Below are 24,893 nucleotides of genomic sequence, written 5' to 3'. Positions count from 1 at the left end.
GGTGGCAGTGGGATGGGGTGGAGGTAGAGGTGAGGGTGGGAGGAAACATGCCCCAACAGATGGTAAACACTGAGGAAACACAACAGGCACTGATTTTTTTTGCTGGAGTAATTCCTACTCTCCATGCTAAATGCTCCAGGAATCCATCAAAATATCTGGGTTTTTCTAAGGTGATGAGGGGTTGGCCAAAAGAGTGGACCAAAGGCATCTGCAGGACCTATGGACTCTAGAACCCTGGGCATATGGGCCAGGAGGAGAGGCAGGTGCTTGATACAAGATTTTATATTTTTGGTTGCTGCTGGCCTGCTCTGCTTTCCTCTATTATGGAGTTTGGAAGAAGAGGCAAGGGCCATGTATGTCCCTCTCAGTGTGCCTCTATATTTATCACTTCCACTCTCCATGTGGAAGGAATTGGAGTGAGATGATGTGGCTCAGAGAGTGTAAGCCCATCCCCATATCCCCATCTAGGTTAGGAGGGAGAGGGGACTCCCTCACTCTCTGTGGAGCCAGACCCTAGGAAGGGCTCTCCAGTCTCTCTCCTTGAAGGGCTTGATCCTTCTCCAAACACACTCCAGCTTTGCCCCCACCCAAACATTTGCCTAGTCCCTTTTTAGTCCACTTCCCATCACAGAAACATGGGGGAAAGCACTTCTCATTGAGGTCTGTGATTACTCATTTTGCATGGATTAAAGGTGCAGGTGCAATTGTTGGTTGCATAGCAGAAACACTGGATGCAAAGAATCCGACCTGGAGAACAAGGGAGAAAGGGAGACTGCTGGACTTGATGAGGAATCAGGTTGAGGCCATACTAAAATGACCCACGCCCAATAAGAGTATAAACAAAGGCACACCTTGGAGATATGTGGTTAGTCATCATCAAATGTGGTAAATCCAATATCATATCTAGAACCTTGGCCTCACTTCTCCTCTCTATTCCTGCAGAGACCCAGGTACTACATAAAGAGCAAGATTTAAGAGCGACATGACAGAGGTCTTGTAGTGGTGGTGGTGGTGGTGGTGGTAGTAGTAGTAGTAGTAGTAGTAGTAGTAGTAGTAGCAGCAGCAGCAGCAGCAGCAGCAGCAGCAGCAGCAGTATTAGTAGCAACAGTAGTAACAGTAACAGCACCAGTAGTAGTAGCAGTAGCAACAGTACCAGCAGTAGTAGCAGAAGCAGCAATAATAGTAGCAGTCGTACTAGTAGTAACAATAATAATAGCAGTGGTTGTAGTAGCAGTAGCAATAGTAGTAGGAACAGTAGTAGTATAAGTCGTAGAAGGAGCAATAGCAGTAGTATCAGTAGTGGTAGTAGTAGCATTAGTTGCAACAGTAGCAGCAGCTGTAGTAGTAGCAGTACCAGCAGTAGGAGTAGTAATTGTAGTTGCAGCAGCAGAACAGGAGCCAGATTGCTTGGGTTCAAGTCTCAGTAACTCTAGGACTAATTATTAAGCATTATTATTTATTTGTCATTCTGTGCCTCAGTTTCCTCCTCTATAAATTGGGTATTACAATATCACCTATCCATTAGAATTTTCATAATGAAAATTAAACAAGAGAACATGTAGAAAGCATTTATAATAAGACTGAGCTATTAAGGGTATCACTGTGGAGGAGGTAGCCAGGTATGCTGCAGGGTTTCCACGGCAAGGCTAGACATGGCCTCATTTTTTTTGTATGACATAGTGCACCTATCTTCCGGAGCATGCTCTTTAAAAGCATCACAGCTGGTGGGAGAGTATTTCCCATCTGTCCAGCCCCAAATCACAGGCATCGCATACCACTTACTGTCCACATCATTTATGCAGGCACTTAAATCAGAGCTGCCTTGCGTGGAAGAGGAGAGGCCTTGTCTTTGAGACCCGCTGAGCAATTTGTATAGGATCCTGCTCACTGGAGACCCTCAATAAGGAATGATTGGGTAGATCTGTTAAGAATGTAGGTCTTAACACAAGTTAAACTGTCTCTAGAAGCCTCTTTATAGATCTATAAATAAAATATTTTATTAGAGGAGTCTCTATCTTCATTTGTTGCATCTGCTTCCTTGTGCAGAGCTATGAAGAGAGGGAAATGTGAATTTATTTACTCATCTTGCCCAACAACAATTTGGGCAGCTCGTAGATTCATCTCATTTACAAGCCATTCCCTTCAAGTTTCCTCAGTAGCTATTACCACTTCTTTCTTTTTTAATGACAGTGTAGAAAACAAACTAATTTCTACTAGCCTCTAGCTGTAAGATTTATTGAGGAGACTCTAACATGTTTAGAACAACCAGCTCACAAAAATTTATGTCATGGATTATTAACTTTGTCTTGAAATTAATGAAAATCCTTTTGGAAATGGGGCTCTTAAGTCCATCTTTAGTTTCTCCCCGCGATGGCTGCTCTTGGGATGATAATTCTGGGTTGGAAGTTTTCATGAGGAACATCAAGAACACGAAATTTTTACAAGATCATCCATCTCTCGGCTTCTCCATGGAGCTGACCTCAGAAACTCCATCTTCTATTAGGCCTATGGTCAAGGCTTTCTGTGCTGTAAAGCCAAACAAGCATTAGTATAGCAAATCAATTTGGTTCCTATTTAGTAGAGAGAAAGTCCCTTGGAAGAAAAATACCTAGATAAGTGTCTTCTAGTAGCTTCAAAAATATTACCAGTGTACAGTGCTGTTGTTTAGTGTTCCCTACCAAGCACTGTCTTATTTGGGTGTTTCCATTCTTGTTTTATTGACAAGCTAGTTTAAGGATTGTCTGACTCAGGCAGTAATAAAAGAGATAACCAATCCCAAAGAACCCTGAGATTTTGCTAAGATTTCATGAGCAGCTGTGCTTAGAGGAGAATCTATAATGTACTTGGTCTTCAGAACTGCATTTCCTGGTGCAATTGAAGTAACAGACATCTTGTCACATTGCCACCCCATTTATATTTAAATGTGTTTCTAAAGGGGAACAGGCAAATGATATAAGCTGTATGGTCACTGTGGAGCCTGATCTTTGAATTAAGCTGTGGGGGCCGATGTGGTATTATGATAAAATGTTCCCTCGGATTGATATTTCTCTTCTTTGTGCATTTTAAAATTGTTGAGAGGCTTGATAGATGCAATCACATCTCCCCAGCTCAATCTATTAAGCATTTTAAAACTCCCTTTCTCACATGTGTCCCTGTTTCTTTAAGGCTTTCTGTGTTCTTTCTTGGCTACAAGTCTTTTTGTCAAACTGCCAGTAGAACCCTTTACTCTGAAGCAACACTAAGCCTCCTCTACCAGAGATACCTTGTCACTTTCACTGGTTTACTTCATCTTAAAGACGTGAATGGACCGTTTAGCAACTAGACTAGGGAAGCGTGATCATCAATGCCTTTGTCAGAGACAATCACACAGGTACTCTCTTTGGGTACAACTGGTTGCCATTCTGGCTGCAGGCGGCCACATATGCATTTGGAACTAGAGGTCCTCTGGTATAGACAAATGCCCCACCCCACTCTGCACATCCTCCCCGTGGATTCAGCCATGAGCAGAGCTCCAGTACCCTTTGGCCTCTGCTGCCATCTGTCCCTCCTCAGGCCTGGCAGTGGTGCCTGCTCTCTGGACAGGTGGGCTGGCAGCAGTTTGGCAGAAAGGCCTCGCTTGGGGATGGATTTCTCAAGCTGTGACATCTGGGCGTCAGCTTGTCCTCCCAGCTGGACCCTTTGCCGGCTGCTTGTCTGATTTTGCTGGGTGACCGGAGCCTGTCTGAGGATCTGGTCAAAGGTCAGTTCCCGCTGTTTGTCTCTGTGAGATCTCCCTGAACAGTCCACTTGGCTTGATTAATGACGGAGGGAAGAGAAAAACTGGGCTCTTTAGAAACCTAGAAGAAATTCAGCCTTTCTTAATAAAAACATTTTCCATGATTCCAGCTTTGGCGTGGGGCAGATAATGGTCTGATGGCAAGATGCAGCTGGTGCATGTGGCTCTAATCCTGGCCTGCCATTCATCTTCCTTTGCCTTCAAAAAGGATTCTTATCTTGATAATGTGGATGCATAACCCTCCTGGAGTATAGTATAATGGAGACAAGCTTGGAGCACCTTCATATGACTTGCCTAAATTTTCAGATTTACTATGGAGAAACATGCAGAGAGCACCGGGAGGGCAGACAGCCAGTTACACACACAACCATCATCCTCCAGAACCTCTCCCTTCCAGTCTGAAGTGGGTGGGCACAGATCTCAGACTGCTGAGGTCCAGACAGGATTGGAAGCACACAGCTCTCCTGAACTGCTCAGAGATTTTCACAGTGCTGGGGAGCTTATAGTTCCATTACTTCTGGCTCTAATACTGCTTCGGAGGACTCAGTAAGTAAACAGATTATCTGAGCTCGAATAGCGCTTTTTTCACCCCACCTGGCATGGACATTTTCCAGATGGGAAATCAGTGTCTTTCCTGGTTCCAACGAGACAACAAATCCAAGTCTCAGAGATGATGTCATTCATGTGTGGTGGGGGTCAGTGGTGGCATTTACACTGTAGCTGCACACACAATCTCTGATGTGCTGAACACCCCCCCCTCTCCCATGCCCCCCCTCTCTATCTTGCTGGCTTCTCTCTCCACCTTCTCTTTTCTCCCTCTGGGTCTTGACACCTAAGTAAATTCTCCTTATTTTCTCATGAAGATCAATTTAACAATCTTATTGGTAACCTTTGTTCCTGCTGACACAAGGTATATTCCTAAATAAAATATAGTTACTGGTGAAATGGAGATTCTGGTACTAACTCTTAAAAAATCAAACCAGTTTTTCCATCTCTGGTCCTCAGTTTGCCTCATGCAATTGATCTTTAATTATCCAGCAGCCAGGAGGGTGTACCTGGGTTTCTCAAGAACTGCAAGCTCCAGTGAAGAGCTCATGACTGAATTCTCTCTTCTGCCCCCCAGAGATGTGGCCTTACCCTCCCTATTTCCCTTCTGAGGACCCACCTCTTGGATAGGTAATTGACTTTGGAAATTCAAGCCTTCTCGGGAACCCACCTCGCATGGAAGTTCATACCCCAGACTCTGACTGGAAATGGACAATTCCACATGGAACACACTGGTCCAGAGCTCCTATACCGTTTTCCCACCATGGTTTCCATCCTCTGTTACTCATATTCTAAGAGGCGTCCTCTTTGCAAATGCCTTGACATCTCTTTACCTTGGCATTTTTTTTTTCTAAGAACAGATTTAAAACTATTAATCCAACATTCATTAATTCCACAAACATCCATTAAGCACCTATTCTATGCCAGTTCCTTTGTTAGATAGATCATAAATGTTCTCTCTCTTAATTCTCACAAACTCCAAATAAATTGGGACTATTAATCTCTATAGCATGTTCCAGTTAGGGAGAATGGCATGTGCATAGGCTAGCACAGGCAGAATTCTGTGTGTCTGAGGTAAGAGGTGAGATGCAAGAAGGTCAATTGGAGATAAGGGCAGCTGCCAGGGTGCTGAGGCAGGGTGTAGCCCTTGAAGACATGACAGAAAAGGATGTACATCCAAGAAAGGCAACTCTGTGGAGGGTAGAATGAAAGATCCTCAGACTAGAGGACAAAGTAACCAGTGGTTACTGTCTTCCTAGTGACAAACGAGGGCACTTGAATCATGCTGTGGTGGTGGTGGACAGGTGATCATGTAGAGAGGACGTAAGGAAACTTCCCCAGGACAGAAACTCCTAAACCTGAGTAGGGGACAGGCAATAGGTGACGACAGAGTGCAGAACACAGCACCTCCCACAGGGCTGGGCTGCAGCTGCCCACTGTTCTAGTCATATCCTGTCTGCCTCCCCCTTGCTCGTGCATACCTGGGTGGTCTCATTACAGGACTGGCTGTTCTGAAGGCTTCTATGGCTGAGCCAGCCCTGCACTGCACATATCAGGTTTTTTATTGCAATGGTCCAAGCCACCTTCCTGTCAGGAACCTGGGTCAGGGTATTATAGAGGCCCCACTCTGGGTCTTCCTGTGTTGACAACTTTTGTGGAACCACCCAAGGGACAGAAAAGTTGCCTTTCCCTCAGAGGCAGCTTTGCAACACTTCAGGGCATGCAGTTCTGAAAGGCCAGGCTCAGACCCAGGGGGCTGTGGCAGCTGTGACTTTGCTGCTGGGGCCAGCGAGAGACCAGGGACATGTGCTCAGGTGAGCAGATTATAGGCAGGATTGGGGATATAATGCTCAGGACTGATTCTTGCTCAGTCTTCTGAGCCAGAAACTACGAAAGCCAGATATGACCCCTGCTCACTTTTGAAAAGCTTTCAGACCAAGAGAAATTGGGCGAGAGGGTGAGTGGTGTTGGCAGATCCAAGCTCAATTTTCTTCTGATAGGCCAGACAGGTACTGGGTCCCAGTGACTGCGGACACCCTTGGAGGAGCTCTTAGCTCATCCACATTGAAGTCAGCTACTGGCTTGGGTCCTTTATGTTCTCTTCCATTTTTTTCCTATCTGTGTTCCCTCCAAAAATGAAAATGCATGCAAAGAGCTTAGGACAGTATTGGTGCACCTTTTTTCACAGGGAGTAAATCAGGGCTGCCCAATGCACTTCTCTAGGGCCACCGATCACATCACATTTTATTATCTACATAAGTCAAGAGCATTCAATGACTTGTTCAACACTACTCAGCAAATGAATGCAAGTGGAGATTCGACTCACCCATTCAGTAAGCATTTACTGAGTGCTTGCTATATCCATACATTGTTGTCAACACTGGAGTATAGCACTGAACAAAGCTGGCCCAGGTTGTGATGAATCCAAAGCTCCTGCTCATCCTACCTGGTGACCCGGCTCAGCTGCTGGCACAATAGAGTAAGAGTCCTACTGCATGAGAGTGAAAGAGGAACTTCATATACATCTTTAGGGCGGCCAGCTGAACCAGCTCGGTTCCCATCTAGAGTGAGGCCACAGCCTCCCAGAAAAGCCGTGGGCCCCTCTTCTAGCTCTGGCTCTGGTGTGCTTCTCACTTGATGCCTTTTGAAATGTCTGACATGGTGCCAGGTGTTTTGCTTTGTGTCTGGATCTTTCTTCTGCTATCTCCTTGGCCTTGATACTTTGGCTCCTCTTTTGCTTCTCAAGTCTACTCTTACCTGAAATGCTTTTTTTGATTCCTTATCACTTTTGTGTTGCAGTGTTCCTAGGGTAACCAGAGCCCCAGGCTCTGTGAGGAAGAAAGGCAGGGACTCCTTCAGGCCAGCTCCTCACTAACTCCCACCCCAGCTCTGTGGCCTATAGCTCCAGCATGGGCTGTTAGCCCTTTGAGACCAATGGTGAGATGTACGGATTGCAGCTGGGAGCCTCTCTCCTTCAAGACCACTCCTCTTGGTTCAAGGGCACAGCATGACCAAGGCCTGACACTGATCTCTACCCACCCACCCTGAGGAAAGGCTTTTCTTACCTTTGTCAGGAACTGGAGAGAGCCCTAAGGAGAGGCTGCCTTTCTGTGATCTGCTCTTGATCTTTTCCCCAAACATCCCTTCTCTGGACAACCAGACTGTGAGGGTAGCACTCCTCCCTTTGCATTCCCACCAGTGAAACCAGCAGGTCGCCTAAGTGAGGATGCTGAGGCTGGGGAGCAGAAGTGGACCCACAGACCAATACTGAGTGTCAGCTTCTGCTTAAGGCAAGGAAGTATTGAGACAGCACCTTACCAGGAGAAGGGGCAGCAGTCAGTGGAGAAGATGGAAACAGTTCCAAGTGAGGATTAAGAAGACATTTTAAATAGGCTATAAATGAGAAACAAATTATTTGAATAAAGGAGATTCCCTCTCAAGTCAAAGTTGGAGGCAGCAAATCTTTTTTCCTGCTGTTTGTTTTCCATATTTTCTCTTTTTGTGAACCAAATTCAGTGTGCACCTTCTTAGTAGGAAATCAGTTCATCTCTTCTTCCTTCCTTCCTTCCTTCCTTCCTCTTCCTTCCTCTTCCCTTCCTTCCTTCCTTCCTTCCCTTCCTTCCTTCCTTCCTTCCTTCCTTCCTTCCTTCCTTCTTTCTTTCCATCCACCATTCATCTGTCATCAAATGTACATTAATAACCAACCATGTGCCTTGATTGGTGCTGGGTACTAGGTTCTAGAGGTAGTGAATATATAGAGAGATATATAGAGGTATATCCAAAATAGTGAAAAAAAAAATGTTCCCTGCACTTAAGAAGCTTAAAGTTTGCTGAGGTAAGTATACTTATGAATTGACAGCGTGTAGTATATCATGGAAGAAGGTGCCCGAGGTGATAGATGTCAGACAGTGGGAAGGCCTTTCCATGCCTGGAAAAGAGCCTGTTGCTCTTCATTGCAGACCTTTCTGCATTCATACATTTGTTACGTACCTTAATTCATTGTGAATCGAATGCTAGAAGGAAAAAGGGAAATTCTACTGGATGCTGGTCTGGGCCACAGCTGAGTTGGTTCTGCCTATGTGTGTGTGAGTGTGTCTATAGGTGTAGATGTGAATCAAAATGTCCCACTGGTTGAATAGCATTAGCTATGAGCGGGTGGATGGGAGATCCATAAATGTCTTGAGAAGGGAAATTTTCATGTCACAAGGACTCTCAGCCTTAAGTTATCCTTTCAGAGAGAGAGAGAAAAAAATAACACGAAGCCGAATCTAAGTGGCTTACATTCTCTTATAACAACATCTCCATTATGGCTTTGTATTCCAGACAGAAGGTAGACATGTAAAAAATAATTTTGCTATGGTAGGGGCTCCTGAGAGTTAGGAGGACTGGTAGAGCATTCCCAAATAAATGCTCCCCAGGACTGGAGTGGTGGGAGACATGATTTTGTCCTAGTATTCCCTATAGGGCAGAGGGTAAATTCCCGGTGGTAGGAATAACTTCTCTCTGCTGTCAAGTAAGCACCTGTATACTGCAGGGCCCTGAAAAAGGTCACCAGATGCTAACATGCCTGCTTTCCTTTGGCCTGAGGCCCTTGTTTCAGTCAGCAGTGGTCAGTCATCCCAGACACTCTCCTGCTACCACTGAGACATCTCTTGTCCATCTTCCACCCATCTTACACCTACAGCATGGAGAGATACCAGGCACACAGGCACCTTAGTGGCATACATTCCTGTGCCAACTGCGAAAGCACAGGTTGAAGGCACATAAGAAAGGGATATTCAGGGATGGTCAGGGCACAGGGATACCCACAGAAGTGGTCAGCTCTACTTGGACATGTCATGGACAGAGATGACCCTTGAAACTTAGCATGAATTGCTGGGCAGGCATGATGTAGCAGATGTTTTCGATGTCCTATACCAGCTCCTTTGGCCCACCTCTGATTTCAGTTGCAGTTCTCAAGATGGTTCCTATTACTCAAGCTCTTGTCTGGGGCTCTGTTTTGGGGGCACCCAGTCGAAGACATGTGAGGATAGAAATTGCAGGCTGAGAACAAGGCATGGCGGTGTCAGGGGTGCAAGGGGCATTCTGGGGACTGGGGGGAGGTAGGCTGGGTGGCATCAGGGGTTCTTCCTGCAGCCCAAGGATCTCATTTGATCTTCCCAGGAGTTCTGTGAGTCTGACATATGCTCCTATTTATATACGGTGATTTTGTTTTTCTGAAATATTTTTAGCTGACATCTTGCTGCTTAAATGTGTAGAGAATCATCCCTTTGACCCACTTTGCTGATGGTTGTTTGTGCAACAGTTATTGTTAGGGGTCATGCACCTGACTGAGGGTCGATGTTACCTCCTCCCCACACCCTCCTCTTCCTCTCCTCCTTCTGTGCTCGATGACATCCCCTGGGAGGAGTGGGGTGGCATGAGGTTAACATCTGAGAATAGGGCTGCCATCCTCCCCACAGGGAGCGCTTGTTGGGCCCCTGAGAAGGCAGGCATTGGTGTTTCGGCTCATCCAGGTCAGGGTCTTTAATCATGATCAGGAGAGTGAGCCAGACTCGTCCCACCCCGGGATCGCACTGCTGCGGTGCAGCTCTTCTCACTGTTATTCCCACTTCTCCAAGAACTCAGAACCACGCTCTCCAGAGCGCTGAGATGGGCTTTGTCTCCTCTACAACTGTACAGCTGTGCTGTGGACAGCTAAGCAGAGAGGAAGTTCTTAGATGCACATTGTTGCAAATCCCTAAAGTGTCCCCTAGCCAGCAGGTACAGACTCCGTGGCCTCTCCCACCTTCCACCCTAGGCTCATCCAAGGCTAGAGTGTTCTTTCTAAGGCACAGATATCATTTCTAAGCACAGATCCTCCAATGGTGTCCTTTTCCCCAAAGTCACATGTGTTGTTACTCCTTAGCACGGTCCAGTCCCTGCCTCCCTCTTGATCCTCCTCCTTCTCTATTGGCAGGTATCTTGAACTATTTTTTTTTCCTTCTAATCCAGGGATTTGCCACCTATGGCCCACAGGCTGAATCCAGCCCACTACCTATTTTTGTGAGTAAAGTCTCATTGGCATGTCCTTTACTTAAGTATCTTCTATGGCTGCTTTACACTATACCTGCAGGATTGAGCAGTTGCGGAAGAGACTGTAAGCCCCACAAAACCTAAAATCTTTACCTTGGTCCTTTATAGGAAATTCTAGCAGACCCTGCCCTACTTGGCCCTACTCATTTGTATAGTCATGCTTTTGCCTAATGCTGTGCCCTCCCTACAATTCTCTCCATCTTTTGGTTTCTCCTCATCCTTGCCTTCATCCTTTGTTATGTAAGCAGGATGCCCCACTCCAGTCTCACACAGAGCTTGCATACAAGACCCAGTTGTGCTGATCAGCCTGGTTCTCCTGTTGTTGTCTGGATCTACCTCCTAACTCCAGTTCCTGAAGTAGCGTTAGGTCTTATTCTAGTCAGGACTCTGGCACCTGGCTAGGTTTTCAAATGAACATCTAGAAGCCAGAGGATTGTGGCATAAATATTGAGCACCATTTCTTAGTGTTGGAATCTTAAGTCACCTCAGTCCTCTCCTTGTTTCCCTCCCTCTCTATGGAAATATACCAGTGGAAAGGGTTTCACCATCTTTGTCTTTGCAGATCTCCAACCTCTACTTGTATGACAGTGTTCTGATGCTGGCCAACGCCTTCCACAGGAAGCTGGAGGACCGGAAGTGGCACAGCATGGCAAGCCTCAACTGCATACGCAAGTCCACCAAGCCATGGAATGGAGGGAGGTCCATGCTGGACACAATCAAAAAGGTGTGTGTGAGGGTGTACCTTCCTGTGCCAAGGACAGAGACAGGCCCCTTGTCGCACCCCTTCCCCACCCCTTCCTCCTCCAGCAGGAGCCCTGAAGCTGAGCTCTTCGCGTGGTTGCCCGGTGGGCCCCTCCCTCCCAGGTCTCTCCCAGGTCTCCTTGCCATCCTTCCTGTTCCAGTTTTTGAGGGATGAGGGAGTTGGGGGGTCTTAGCTATGTGTTATTATTCTTGTCTCTGTTTTCATATAGGGAGATTGGACTTAAGAGAAGTTAAGTGACTTGCTCCAGGTCACAAGTTCAGTAGTCTCTCCTTACCCACAGTTTTACTTTCAGCAGTTTCAGTTACCTGTGGTCAACCAGTCTAAAAATGTTGAATAGTAAATTCCAGAAATAAACAATTCATAAGTTTTAGATTGCACACCATTTTGAGTACCTGAATTCATCTCATCATGTAGGCATTGTATCATCTCACATTATCACAAGAAGAAGAAGGGTGCATGCAGTACAATAAGATATTTTGAGAGAGAGAGAAAGAGAGAGAGGCAATATTCACATAACTTTTCTTGCAGTTTATTATTACAGTTGTTCTATTTTATTGTTAGTTATTGTTGTTAATCTCCTACTGTGCCCAATTTATACATTAAATTTTATTGCAGGTATGTATGTATAGGGAAAAAAACAGTATATATAGGGTTTGCTATTATACATGGTTTTAGGCATTCACTAGGAGTCTTAGAACATGTCTCTCATGGGTAAGGGAGGATTACTTTTTTACTGTAAGTAAAAAATGGAGGCAACTACCTAGTTCACGTCTGCCACTGTCTATAAGAGAAATTATCTCAGTTGGCAGAGGATATGTTAATCAGCCAATACCTCAGTCTGTGTGTGTTTATGTGTGTGTTCATACCTGCATGTGTGACCGTGTGCATCTGTGTGTATGAGTGTCCCTGTCCAGGCACTATGCACTTGTGATGTGTCCCACAGCGTGCTGAGGCATGACACCAAGTTAGAAGGCTAGATTTGAAGTGAATTGGGTAATCTACAGATTTGCTAGAGTGACTTGGCTTTTAGAGGCTCCAAAAGAGCATTTAAGGAAATCTCTAGTGTTAGGAGTTTTAGTCACAATAAATTGTGTGTGGTTTCAATAGCAGTATTGGTTTGAATCTACTGCAGCCCAAACCAGGGCTGGGGCCCTCTTAGGACAGCTGAATCTCTGGGACTCCCTCAGCTCATAGTCTCTAGGAGATTAAGGCTGGATGAGACCCCCCACCCCAGGCTTGAAGAAAGAAGGGGCTTACCACAGGTTAGCTCAGCCCCTCTGCCACCTGCTCCTACAGAGTCCCCTGAGCCATTGGAGAGAGGTGCTGGGCATGCACACCCACCACACCCAGTCTGTACCAGACACCATGCTTTGTGTACATTTGCTCCTTCTGTCCTTGGAGGATCTGTGACATGGATCTAATTAACTCCACGCTAAATCTGGGAGATGGGAGATGACTTGCCTAAGGTGGCACAGGTGACAACGCCAGGACTGGAGCTAGGTTTTGGCCTCTTGTTCTCATGCTTACTGCCCTGCAACTTATTGTCATGTGTCTGATATGGCTCTTGTTGACCTTTGACTTCTCTCTTGGCTCATGCTAAGATGAGCTCTTGGAGCAGGTTGCAAGGGTAGACTGTAAGCTCCAGGTGGATGTCATTCTTTAATCTCCTGGCTAGCACAGTGTGTGGCACAGAGCAGGAGTGCTAATTATGTTGACTGCATGAATGACTGGTGCAATTGTGCCTTAGGAGTTTCCCCTGTGAGCAATGTCTTGGGAAGTGTTGATCCCGCGCTGAGGCCCTAGGACTGCTGACCACTGCCAGCCACTCTGTTCTCATTATAGTGTGCCCATTGCTTCCTCAGACCTTGACTGCTCCCTTCTTAATCACTACTTCCTTTTTCTTCCTTGCCTTGGGATCCCATCCCCTACCCCATCCATTTTTGCCCCACCCTCCAATGGTTTTTTCTTCTCTCTGCAGGGCCACATCACTGGCCTCACAGGGGTGATGGAGTTTCGGGAGGACAGCTCGAATCCCTATGTCCAGTTTGAAATCCTCGGTACAACCTACAGTGAGACCTTTGGCAAAGACATGCGTAAGGTAAGCCTCCGGGCGCCCAGCTCTCCCTCTTCCCACTGTGGTGGCATGGGCCCTGTGTTCTGAGCAGGTGTTAACCAACACAGAAGTCCTCCCTCCCATTCTCTGCTGATATTGCCCTCCATGCTGGTGTTTATGGGGTACAGTGTGGAGGAGGCTCAGAGAATTTCAAAGAGAAAGAGTCATAGTGCTGCTAATGCAGTCTCTGAGTACAGCAGGGGCCCCTGGCAGTCCAGTGTTGTTGCTGGGGCTTGGAGAGCCAGTCTTGCAATCCTGGGCTAGGCTGGAAGGGGCATTGTGTTTTCCCAGAGTAGCTGGTCAGCCCAACTGCGGGGACAGCTGTGACTGTGGCTGAGGCAGGAGATAGAGTTTACTGCCAGTGTCCCCCAGATCCAAGAGTGAGACAAGGCCATGGACAGAAAAGTGAGCAAGGAGGATAAGAAGCAGGCAGTAAGAGACACATGGGCTGGGTAACTCATGGTGGCGTGAAGCTATTTTATTTGGTACTCATGCAAGTGGCATGCCTGAGGGCTCTTTCCAGTTATACTTTGCCTCTTTTCCCCCTCCTCTTATAGGGGATTTTCAGGATTGAGGACTAGGGGATTCCATAGTTGGAATCCCCCAAATTAAGCCACAGATGGAAGTACTTATGATGTGAAGGGCCCATAGGCTCAATCTAATCAGGACAGCATTAAAGCATTAGCTAGTTGGCATGCACTCAGGCATAGGCTCACGCAGTAGTCGCATACACACACATGGTCACATACATATTTCTATACACTTGAGAGAAAGACATCTCTAATAATGACAGTGCCTGAGAGACAAAGAACATAGTGAGCTCTCAGTGAGGCAGGGTAAACCCTTGGCAGAGATCCCCCTAGTCTGGCCTCCAGTACTGGCTGGGGGCAGTAGAAGGCAGGAAAGAGTTACATGTTGAGATACTGAGAATCTAGGTGAGGGGATTTGTGGGATGTGATACTTGAGGACCAGGTAGAAGGATGCATGTGTGGAGTCATGGAAGGCGTGAGAGCTGGTGAGCACTGAGGGAGCGATCATCAGTTACATTGAAGGATGATTGGTTCCCCAGGGAAAGGCAGGGAAGGCTGAGGGTCCATGTGTGGTGAGGGTGGGAGACTACTAGCTCATCCTATGACAGAAGGTAGAGTCATGAGGTTGGGACATTCATGACTACAATAGAAATTGACTTGTGTTGGGACTGCTACTTGATAAGGAGGTTGTTAAGTGTAGCTGCTTGTCAAAACAACCATTCATGTCTGCTGTGGTACTTACCTTTATTCCTCAGCGTTCTTCTAAGGTCAGTGACAATCTGTCCCTGTCTGCTGGCTCTTTTTGCTACCCCATCCCCCTTCTTTCAGCTCAGCTCACGGCCAATATTCTCACCCACTATGGGGACTTTGGTGTCCCCATAGTGGGTGAGAATATTGGCCGTGAGGGTCCCTGCCTCATCTTAGGCAGCTGATGGGGGGCCATGCTGGCCACTCAAGGTGCCTGAGGGAGCAGGAAGCTTTGTGCCCTCCACTTCCTGTTTCAGGTGTCTGGACCTCCCATGTTGCCACGGCAACTCTCTTCCAATACCCTGAAGCCAATGTGAGCTGGAATCTCTCAGTATAAGGAGCTTCTGAACAGGAAGCCTGAATGTAATTGAGTTGGAACAGAAGCTGATTTTCAAGTGGGCTTTATTTTAAAATGTATCCTTTGTCATTTTAAAATCTGCCCTTAATAACTTGCATATCCTAGTTGTTATCTGTCTGCCTGGCAGCTTATCGCTGTTAAAGAGAAGTTATCTGGAAAGCAGGAATGGGATTTAGCATAGCAAATGTTTGTTATTCAGGCCCAGTGTGCATTAAAGCAAGGTCTGGAAGGTTTCAGGATGAAGCAAGGAGAGGATTTGGACAAAGTGTCATGGTTCTAGGGCAGCATTAAAGGCAGGGCTGAGCTGCTGTTCCTGGGTGAACATGTGGCTGTAAGGGGAAGGCTGGGAAATTGGGGTTACCTAAAAATAAAGTTGAGGGTGGGAAGCAGATTTGAAGGCAGGGTTAGGGTTCTGAGGCTCACAAAGTTGGTGCAAAGATTGGTCAATCTAAGAAGGACAGGGCAACTCTGAGGACTCTCCCACCTCCATTCAAATGATCTCTCTGTGGCCATGTCCAGTGCAGAGCTGTTACAAGAGCCAACTGGGCTGATTGCAAAATACTGTCATGTTGGAGCAGGGTCAGGGGATCACTAAAAAGATGATATATATCTTAATATACGTATATATTCTAATATATTATTTATCTACATATGTTAATTTTAAAACAACTACAGCAAACAAACAGGGACACAAAAACCGAAACCAAGTAGTTCCTTTAAGATTTAAATCAAAAGCACTCATTTAAATTAGGGAACAAATGGATGTTTTCTTAAAGTAAATACTCTGGAGGGAAGTTGGGGGAGGGTGAGTCACCAAGATGTTTTAGATTAAGTGGCACCAAGAGACTGTTATTACTCAGCCTCATCAGAGTATGGAAGGAATGGGTGATCACCTTTCACTGCAGGGTGCTGGATAAATACTAATTAAATTATCTCAACCAGGAAGTGCATTCTCGTTGAGAGAGTGCTGGATGGCAAAATCAAGAGTCTATGTCACCAGCTCGCTGTATAACTCTGGGCAAAACATCAATCATCTCTGTGTTCTGCTTGGAGCTGCTGGGTGCAGGTGATCAGCAAGCAATGTTGCCAGGGTCAGGCTTTGCTGGAGAGTCCTGTCCAGTTCCCACAGGACTTGGACTGACATCTGCCCTGGAGGTGCATGCTTGTTCTTGTTGGAGCCCTACAGATTTCTTCTCAGCTTTCTCTTTGTTCAGACAGAAATCTCCAAAGGGGGTTCCCATGGACTTTTCCATGCAAATGTCCTTACCTTATAACTTGAGCTGGGACAAGATTGTTGGAGGCCACATGTAGGAAAGTTTCCAAAGGTGGGGGCATGGAAATCTGTTGAGGACAGGACAAGAGGGAGACAAGCAGGGACAATGAAGCACCTACTGTGGACAAAGGTACATCATACATATGTTGTCTCTCTGTTGTGGGAACCTTTGCGTCACTCCTGGTTCTACCTTCCCTTCTCTGAACCTTCATTTTCTCAGATGGAGGTGCAGGTAATAGGAATCTCCTGGTTGAATAGAGGGGTCAATCAGGGTAATGACCTTGCTGTAGCACTTGGCAGTGAGAACTCTCCTGTGTGGCCTGGGCCGTCAGCTTCAGGAAGATGGGCCTGTATACTAACTTGAGCATTCTATCCCTGGCCCCGCAAGAGCAAAGAGGCACAAGCAGGCTCAGAACATGACCTGTCTCAAAGTGTCCTGGATTGCAGCTCCTCACCACGCCATGTGCCAGACCTGAGGCTAGAGGCAGGAGGAGGGCTCTGTGTGCCTGGGTAGTGCCCAGCCCCACTTCCATGCCTGGGAGCAGATGTTTACTTCTTGTAAAGACCAAAGGCCGAAAGAGACCTGGGCGCTTCACCTCTGATGAGATTTTATTTCTGGGACTGTTTTGGTGTGATTAATAGAAGAAATAAAACATGGTTGTCTTTTATTCCATAAGCATGACTTGCCTGGAGTGTAACACCAGCCTCAGCCCTGCGGAAACATTTTTCCATGACATGATTGCTGAGGATGTCCACCCTTCTCCATCCTGATATCAGTGTGGGAGATTCATTCCCTTCCTTCCACTTACACGGTGGCCCTGGCGCAGTGAAAACCTTGGGAAATTGCCAGCTGCTCGTAGGCTCTTTGAACCTTATTTCCCAGAAGTGCCATCTACCTGATTCACTGGCTTGGTGGAACGCAGCCTGCCTCTTTGGGCAGGAAGATGGGGAAGTGGGCAGAAGCATTGGGAAAGCCTGTGGGTCTGCTTGCTCTATGAGTTGGCAATCCAGGACAAAGCACACCTTGGTATGACAGGAGACAAACAGGATTGGTTTTTTTTGTTGTTGTTACTTTCAATAGAGTAGAATCGAGTTAGGACCAAGAGACTGAGAAAGAATTTTGTCTAATGTTTTTAAAGGATTTTCTCTAGTCCTAGAAAATTTCTTCCAGCAGAATCTTACTGGAACCCAAATATGTTGAACAGTTGTAGAAGCAGACATGCAGTGGTTGCAATAGCTGGGGAATTGCGACTCCCCTGCACAGTCTCCCCATCCCCCAAATCTCCATGGTTTTCTGAGCAGCTCCATCTGGGAAATTGAGGCCCTGAGACTGTAAAGACTCGATTATGTAGCACCAATGAGTGCGTGGCCGTGCTGGGCTGGAAGGAAGATTTATGTGGGGGTGGGGAGGTGCGGGTTGGGGGGTGGATGAGTGGCACACTACCCAGAACATTCTTCCTGACTCAAGATGGTACAGTTCTGTGACTTCACCCCACCCACTTTCCACTCCATCCTCCTATCATCTCCTCTCCTCCCCCAGCCAGCATGAGGGCTTCACAGTCCCTTCCCATTGGTCTGGAGCCTGCTGACTTGATGTTGCTCCAGTGCCCTTGGGTCAGCCTCCCTGTTCCAGCAATTACCCAGGGAAATGGGAGGGCTTCATTCTCCTTTACTAGTTTAAGACTTAAGATGCTTCTTCTGTCTTCTCTGTCAATTTTGATTCTTCATAAAAGCTGGCTTTGCACAAGAATCAAATGCCCCCCTTGATGTCATGTCCTCAGGAAGGTCTTATGGCTGCTGATAATTTGCTGAGTAATAATTGCTCATCATGCAGTGATTGCCACACCATAGGGCCCCAGCCCTCCCTGGGCTTAGATGTGCATACACTATTAACATTCTTGCCCAGGTCAGCTACATTGTGTTACAAATTGTCCCACATTCTCAAGGTTCAAAAGTTCTAAGCAGTGAGGTCAGGTGGAAAAGGCACCTGCCAGCAGACAGGATAGCTCTCACTAATAAAGTAAGAGCCACCTCTTGGAGCATAGTGGAATCCCTTAGCTAGGGATCCAGCAGCTGGTGCCAGGAGCTGTACAGTGGGTTTAGTAATGAGGACGAGGAGATGGGCAGTGGTAGGACTAGGAGGATCCAGTCTGAGAATTATTCAGGGTCTCTATTAAGCTTCTCTGATAGAGACTCCCGACTGTGCACAGTGAATAACAGAAGAGAAATAAACTTCAGCCTCTTTACAGATTAGCATTCTTGCAGCGGATTTCCCCCAATAAAAATGTTGCCTGTTCTGAAATCTCGTGCAAAACCACTTTCGACAGAGCTGAGAACCAAAACCAACGTCTGCTTCATCTGAGTAAAGGTATAAGGAAAAGATACAATTAAGTATTATTTCCTTTTAACTAACATTTACCACTACATTTTTGATGATAGCATCAATACATGATCATTTAGGGTAGAATGTTTAGAAAATACAGATAAATGAAAAGAAGAATGAAGAAGTCAGCTATAATCTCTGAACCAATGAATACATACTGTTAACATTTCTGGTGCATTTTCTTTATTTACTCTTTCTTCCCCCCAACCCCCAGCCCCTTGCTCTATACGTAGAGATAGAGATGGTGATAGGTATATTTATCAAATTGCTGCATACATTTTATATCCTGACTTTCCCACTTAATGCTATATTGGATGTATTTTCTCATTTCTTTGTTCTTTTCCACTATGATTTTTTAATGGAAACACATTACTCAACTTACAGGGAGCCATCATTTATTTTATCTTCTTATGTGATGAATGTTCAGGCATTTTCACCATATTATTATAGAATAGTGTTGTAATGAACATCCGGAATATTATACAATTTAATTATATCTATATTTATTTCCTTGTATTTTTTAAGAAGTGGAATTGCCAAACCAACGATAATACCTTTTTAAAAAATTCTTTATGTACTTGGTACATACTTTCAAATTGATTATAGAAAGATTGAATAATTTTCACATCCGCCAGTAATGTATAGAAGTCTCTTATATCTTAGGCTCAAAAACATCTTTGCTAATTTGGTAGCAGTATGAAAAAATGACGTTGCTAAATTTGCATTTCTTATGGGATTATATATTTTAAAATACAGTCATTGGTCATTTGAATTTCATATTTTTAAAATTATACCTCAGGGGATAAAAATTTTCTTGTCAACCATAGAAATTCTCAGAAAGGAATTAGTAATTATTTGTCTCAAATATTTTGTACTCGTAAATCGTTTGCCTTTGAATAAAGAAAAGATTTGCACATAGAGACATTTAACAATGTATGTGTTTGTATTTCTTAGAAAGTCATAAAAATAAAAAATAAATTGAGGGGAAAAAAATACCCAATTTGCAAAGTTGATAGTATTCATCCATACTTTCTTCTAGTATTTTTGTGGTTTGATTTTATTTCAATGAAATCTGCTATCCACTTGGGTTTGATTTGGGATAAATTACGATGTGATGACTTAGCTTTAATATTTTTCAGTAATGTTTCCCACTACCATTTATCTAGAATTCTGTCTTTCCCCATTGCTTTAAGTATCACATTTATCATATGTTCTACTAAATTTTATTGATCAAAAAAAAAGTTCTTAGACTCATCTCAAAAATTTTCTTTTTTTCCTCTCAAGTTAAATTTAATTTACTTTTGTTCATAATTAGAATGTACTTGTCGGCAAGTAACAGAATGCTCATCTCAAGTGGATTAAACAATAAGAAAACTTAATATCTCACATAAAAAGAGGCCTACAGCCAGGATGACTCTTGAGTTGGCCAGTTCAGACATTCAATCCCCAGATCAAATGCTCTGCTCTTTTTCATCTTTTTACTTGGCTGTCCTCAGGGCACAATCTGAGCTCTCCTCATAGCTTCACGTCGAAGCTTCACGATGGCTGTGGCAGTTCCAACGGTCATACGCAACAAGAAAGCAGCACATAGAAGAGGATCATTCCTTTCTGTGTTTCTTATTTTTATAAATAGGGAGACCTTTCCCAGGAGTTGATCGTGGCTTCTCGTTTTTATATATATTTTTCATTTTGCTTTTTTGTTATTGCAGTTGAAATTGAGGTTTTCCACCCAGATGCATACATGACACTGACCTATAGTTTCTCTCTCAGATGCTTGTGTTCAACTTTTATTCAGTTTGTACTTCCTTCACAATGTGGATAGGGAATCGCTTCTTCTTTTGCACTTGTGTGGGCGGAGCTCCTGAAAACTGGAAATAATTTAACTTGTAAAATTATCTGGGCTATTACCTCAATATCCTGGAAACTTCCTGTTTTCTACATTTCCTTGAGTCATTTTTAGTACTCTACAGAAAATCTTGCATATCACTGACATTTTCAAATTCATTACTAAGCTCCATATAGTATCTGCAAATAATGTAAAAAAATCTATCTCTTGAAATATCTCTCTTTTCATTCCTACTATTGTGGTATTTGTGTTGTCTCCCTTCCTAATTAGACTTGACAGAAGTTTTTTTTATTATTGATTTTTTTCAAAGAACTAAGTCTAATTTGTTTAATCAATTTGTTGTATGTTACTCTAATTAATGGATTGGTTTTTTTTTTCTGCATTCATGCTGCCTAGTGTTCATTTTATTGTTAATTTTAAAACTTACTGTATGAGGTGTCAGATAATTTATTTTTATTCTTTCCAGTTTTGGAATGCTATTTTATTCTGGGTATAATTGTGGCTGAATCCTAGTAATTTTTCTAATATAAACAAAAGTGTAATACTCATACAGAAAAGTGCCTAACTCATGAGTAAATCACAGTGATTTTCAGAAAGTGAACATTTTCACACAATTAACAGCCACATCAAGAAGCAGAACATCCCGTGCCCCCAGAAATCTCTCTGGTGCCCCCTTCTGGTCATGACACTCACCGGCGAAAATAATATTGTCATCTAACACACAAACTCTACACTCTTCTATTAACTGCCTTCCTTTGCTCGATATCATGTTTATGAGATTTATTATGATTTTTGTATGTAGTTTTAGTTTATTCATTCCTACTGAGTTTTAAAATGTAGGTTTTATTATTATTAAGGTATGGTGAGGCCAGCAAATAGGGAGATGCCTGCCATTGGAAACATAGTTTGTTACAGCTCCTAGGAGGAGGGGTGCACCCCACCACACAGGGCCATGCAGGAAAGCATCAGGGTCAGAGAGGAGGCAGAGGGAACAGGTGACAATGTAGGCAAGAGACTTTGTTGTGGTTTCTGCAGAAAGTAATGAATGAAGCAGGATAAGCAGGTTTAGGATTAGCTAGTTTAGATAATTTTAGGGGCCTTCTGGAAGGTTGGAACTGCACCTGGTTGTCTAATACCTTGCCTTGGCCCTGGGATGATTAGGGCAGGGAATAGAAGCCCAGAGTGTAAGAACTCTATAAATGCGGTGCTTGGGGGCTATGGGTTCTGAACTGCTTAGTTTGAATATAAAAGGCACACATGCAGTTACTATCTCTAGGAATTGAGTCAGTTATTATCTTTAGGAATTGACTAACACTGGGAGGGACAGTCTCTCCAAAGTTTAGCAAGGATCTGAATGTCAGATATCAAAGCATCAGCCACATGGAAAATACAAAGACATGATTAATACACATTGACATGCAATATTTATTTTATGAATATTTCACATTTTATTTTATCGTTAACACGAGTTTTTTCTATATTTTGTCTATTAATAATAATGCTATAAACATTCTTAGAGAAGGGCTCAACAAAGGAACAATGGCTTCTGCCCGCACCTCTGTTCGGAAGCCAGCTGCCCCTCCATCCCTCACCCTGAAACCCGACAGCTCAGTGCCTCACTGTGTCCCGGGCATCTCTCAAGCAGCTGCCCCAGTGCTGGAGCTCAGAGCAAGTGATTCCATCAGTGAGTAAGGCCAGGCATGGGCCTTTGAGAGGAAGCAGAGGTCTCTGCTTCTCGCCACCCTCTGTCTCACTCAACTGCAACCTACACTGGTTTTCACAGCCAGAGGTTGTGGGGACTTCCTTCCTAGCACTGGAACCCTGTTCTTGGAAGCCCAGTGTACAGCTGGGACTCCTCACTTCTTATGTTGGGGAGATGGCTCTGCAGCCAAGATAGTCCTCCCAAATCTCAATCACCACTTGAGGTTGTCGGACCAAGCCGTTTCACATCTCCGCCCCTTCCTACTGTTTTGAGGTGACCTGTTATTTGAGGTGACCTAGTTTTAGGGCCTCTGTTCACATGCTGGTTACTCTGGCAGCTTCACATGCTGGTTACTCTGTAGTTTTGCTATAATTTTGATGTGGTCTCTAGAGGAGGCAGGTACAACCTTTATTATCTATGCCATCTGGAATCTATATCGACATACTTTACTTTTAATGTTATTCAGCTCAAACTTTAATTTTATTTTCATATTCCTTTTGACTTATGGTTTTATTTAGAAGCATATTGCTTATTTTTTTTAAGTAGAATAGATCTTCTAGTCATCTTTTAATTAATAGTTTCTAATCTATTTCCACCATGATCATAGAACTTGTGAATGATTTTTGCTCTTTGAAAATTTGTATCTTACTTTATGACCAGCCTGTGGTCTGCTTGGGTAAATATTCCATGAGCCCTTAAAAAGACTATGTATTCTATCTTATTGTCTACTATTGTGACTGGATTTGTAGATTTCTCCTTTTAGTGTATTTTCAAATGATAGGTTTTGAAGCTATGTTATTGGGGACATCCAGATTTAGAATTTTGGAGTTTTTCTTTTGGACTGAAAGAAAAACTGAACATTAAAAATATTCAAATAGTCCAAAAGAAGGCAAGAAAGGGGACACAAAGTACCAAGATAAAAACAAAACAAATAAAACAAATAATAAAACTGTAGCCATATATCCAACTCTATCCATAATTAGCTAAGATGTTAATGGTCTGAACACTAACAAATAAAACAAATAATTTTATTTGTTACAAAATAAATTTTATTATTACAAAATGTCTTTTGTTATGTCTGCTAATGCTTTTTGCCTTAAAATCTATTTGTCTGATAATATAGCTGGCATATTTGAGATATTATGGATAATGTTTGTTGGTCTTTCATTTCCATTATTTTATTTTTAAACATTTTCTCATGTTCGAAAGTATGTTTCACTTAAGTAGCATATAGTTGTTGATTTTTAAAATTCACTTTGACAATTCTAGAATTTTGATTTGGGGTATTTTGTCTATTTACACTCAAAGTAATGGCTAATTTATTTGGATTTATGGTCATCTTTTTCATATTTGTTTTCTATTTGATACATATGTTTCATATTATTTTTCCTTTTTTCTTGCCTTTATGTAAAGTATTTTTTAAATAATTTATTTTCTCTTTCATCACTGTTGAATCTACATATATTTTAAGCCTATAAGTTATTACTATTTGATTTGCACAATCAATATTTTTTCTATTGCACACATACAAGTGTTCCTTCCTCTTCTATTTCATGGAAGAGATTGTATAAAGCGCATATTATTTCTTTTTGAAATATTTGGTAGATTTCATCAATGAAACCATTTGTGCCTGAAGTTTTCTTTTTCGAAAGATTTTTAATTTCAAATTAAATGTCTTTAATAGATACTGAGGATATCCTGGTTATCTATTTCTTCATGAGTGCATTATGATAGCTTATGTCTTTGAAGTTGGTTCTTTTCATCTAAATTATTTAATTTATGAGCATATAATTATTTACCTTATATTATTATTAGTATTACCTTATATTATTATTTTAAATTCTGGAGTGATGATTTATTTTTATATCAGATTTTGGTAATTTGTCCCAGTATTTCTTGGTCAGTCTGGTAAGAGTTTTATCAATCTTACTGATTTCTTCAAAAGTTAGCTTTATGTTTCATTTTCTCTATTGCTTTTCTGTTTTTGAATTCAGTGATTGCACCCCTTATCTTTATTTTTCCCTCCTTTTGATTGTTTTGGGTTTAATTTGTTCTTTTTTTCCTAATTACATAAGATGGAAACTTGAGTTACTTGTTTTATATCTTTATTCTTTCTCTAATATAAACATTTAATTTATATTCACTGTATGCACAGCTTTTGCCACATTAAATAAAACTTGATAAGTTGTACCATTATCCACCCATTTATTTTCAATCTATCCGACATTAATATTTGAATTGTGACTTCTATAGGCAACTAATAGTATGCTATTGCTTTTTGTCTACTCTGTTATTATCTGCCATTAAATCAAAGTGTTCAGACCATTAACATCTTAGCTAATTATGGATAGAGTTGGATATATGGCTACAGTTTTATTATTTGTTTTATTTGTTTTGTTTTTATCTTGGTACTTTGTGTCCCCTTTCTTGCCTTCTTTTGGACTATTTGAATATTTTTAATGTTCAATTTTAGTTTATTTGTTTGATTATTATCTTTTTGTATCAATGTTTAAGGGGCTCATTTAGGGATGCATTGCTCTATATCTATCTGTATGTTTATATAATTTCGTAATCTATTTAGATTTAATATTATATTACTTTACATAAAATGTAGAACATATAGGTTCCTATAACTCTCCTCCTTTGTCCTTAAGTTATTTTGTGTTATAAGTGTCGTATATATCTGCATACATTGGAAACCCTGCAATGTAATGAACTTTTTATTTCAACAGTCATACACATTTAAAAGTACTTCAGATGGGAAAAAATCTTTAGATATTTA

At 43.0% G+C, this 24,893-nt stretch overlaps 1 protein-coding gene across 2 annotated transcripts in view; it reads left to right on the top strand.

Annotated features, from left to right (window-relative positions):
- Positions 1-24,893, top strand: part of GRID1 (glutamate ionotropic receptor delta type subunit 1) — a 664,127-nt gene that overhangs the window by 442,371 nt on the left and 196,863 nt on the right. For both annotated transcript variants that reach the window (XM_039872286.1, XM_039872287.1), the window contains exons 7-8: positions 10,959-11,120; positions 13,138-13,257. In XM_039872286.1, the coding sequence (XP_039728220.1) occupies positions 10,959-11,120; positions 13,138-13,257 (282 nt within the window). The remainder of the gene's footprint in view (positions 1-10,958; positions 11,121-13,137; positions 13,258-24,893) is intronic.

Source organism: Pteropus medius, unplaced genomic scaffold (assembly GCF_902729225.1).
Source record: "Pteropus medius unplaced genomic scaffold, Ma_sr-lr_union100, whole genome shotgun sequence".
In the NCBI taxonomy this organism is placed as follows: Eukaryota; Metazoa; Chordata; class Mammalia; order Chiroptera; family Pteropodidae; genus Pteropus; species Pteropus medius.
This window is presented reverse-complemented; position numbering and strand designations above follow the sequence as displayed.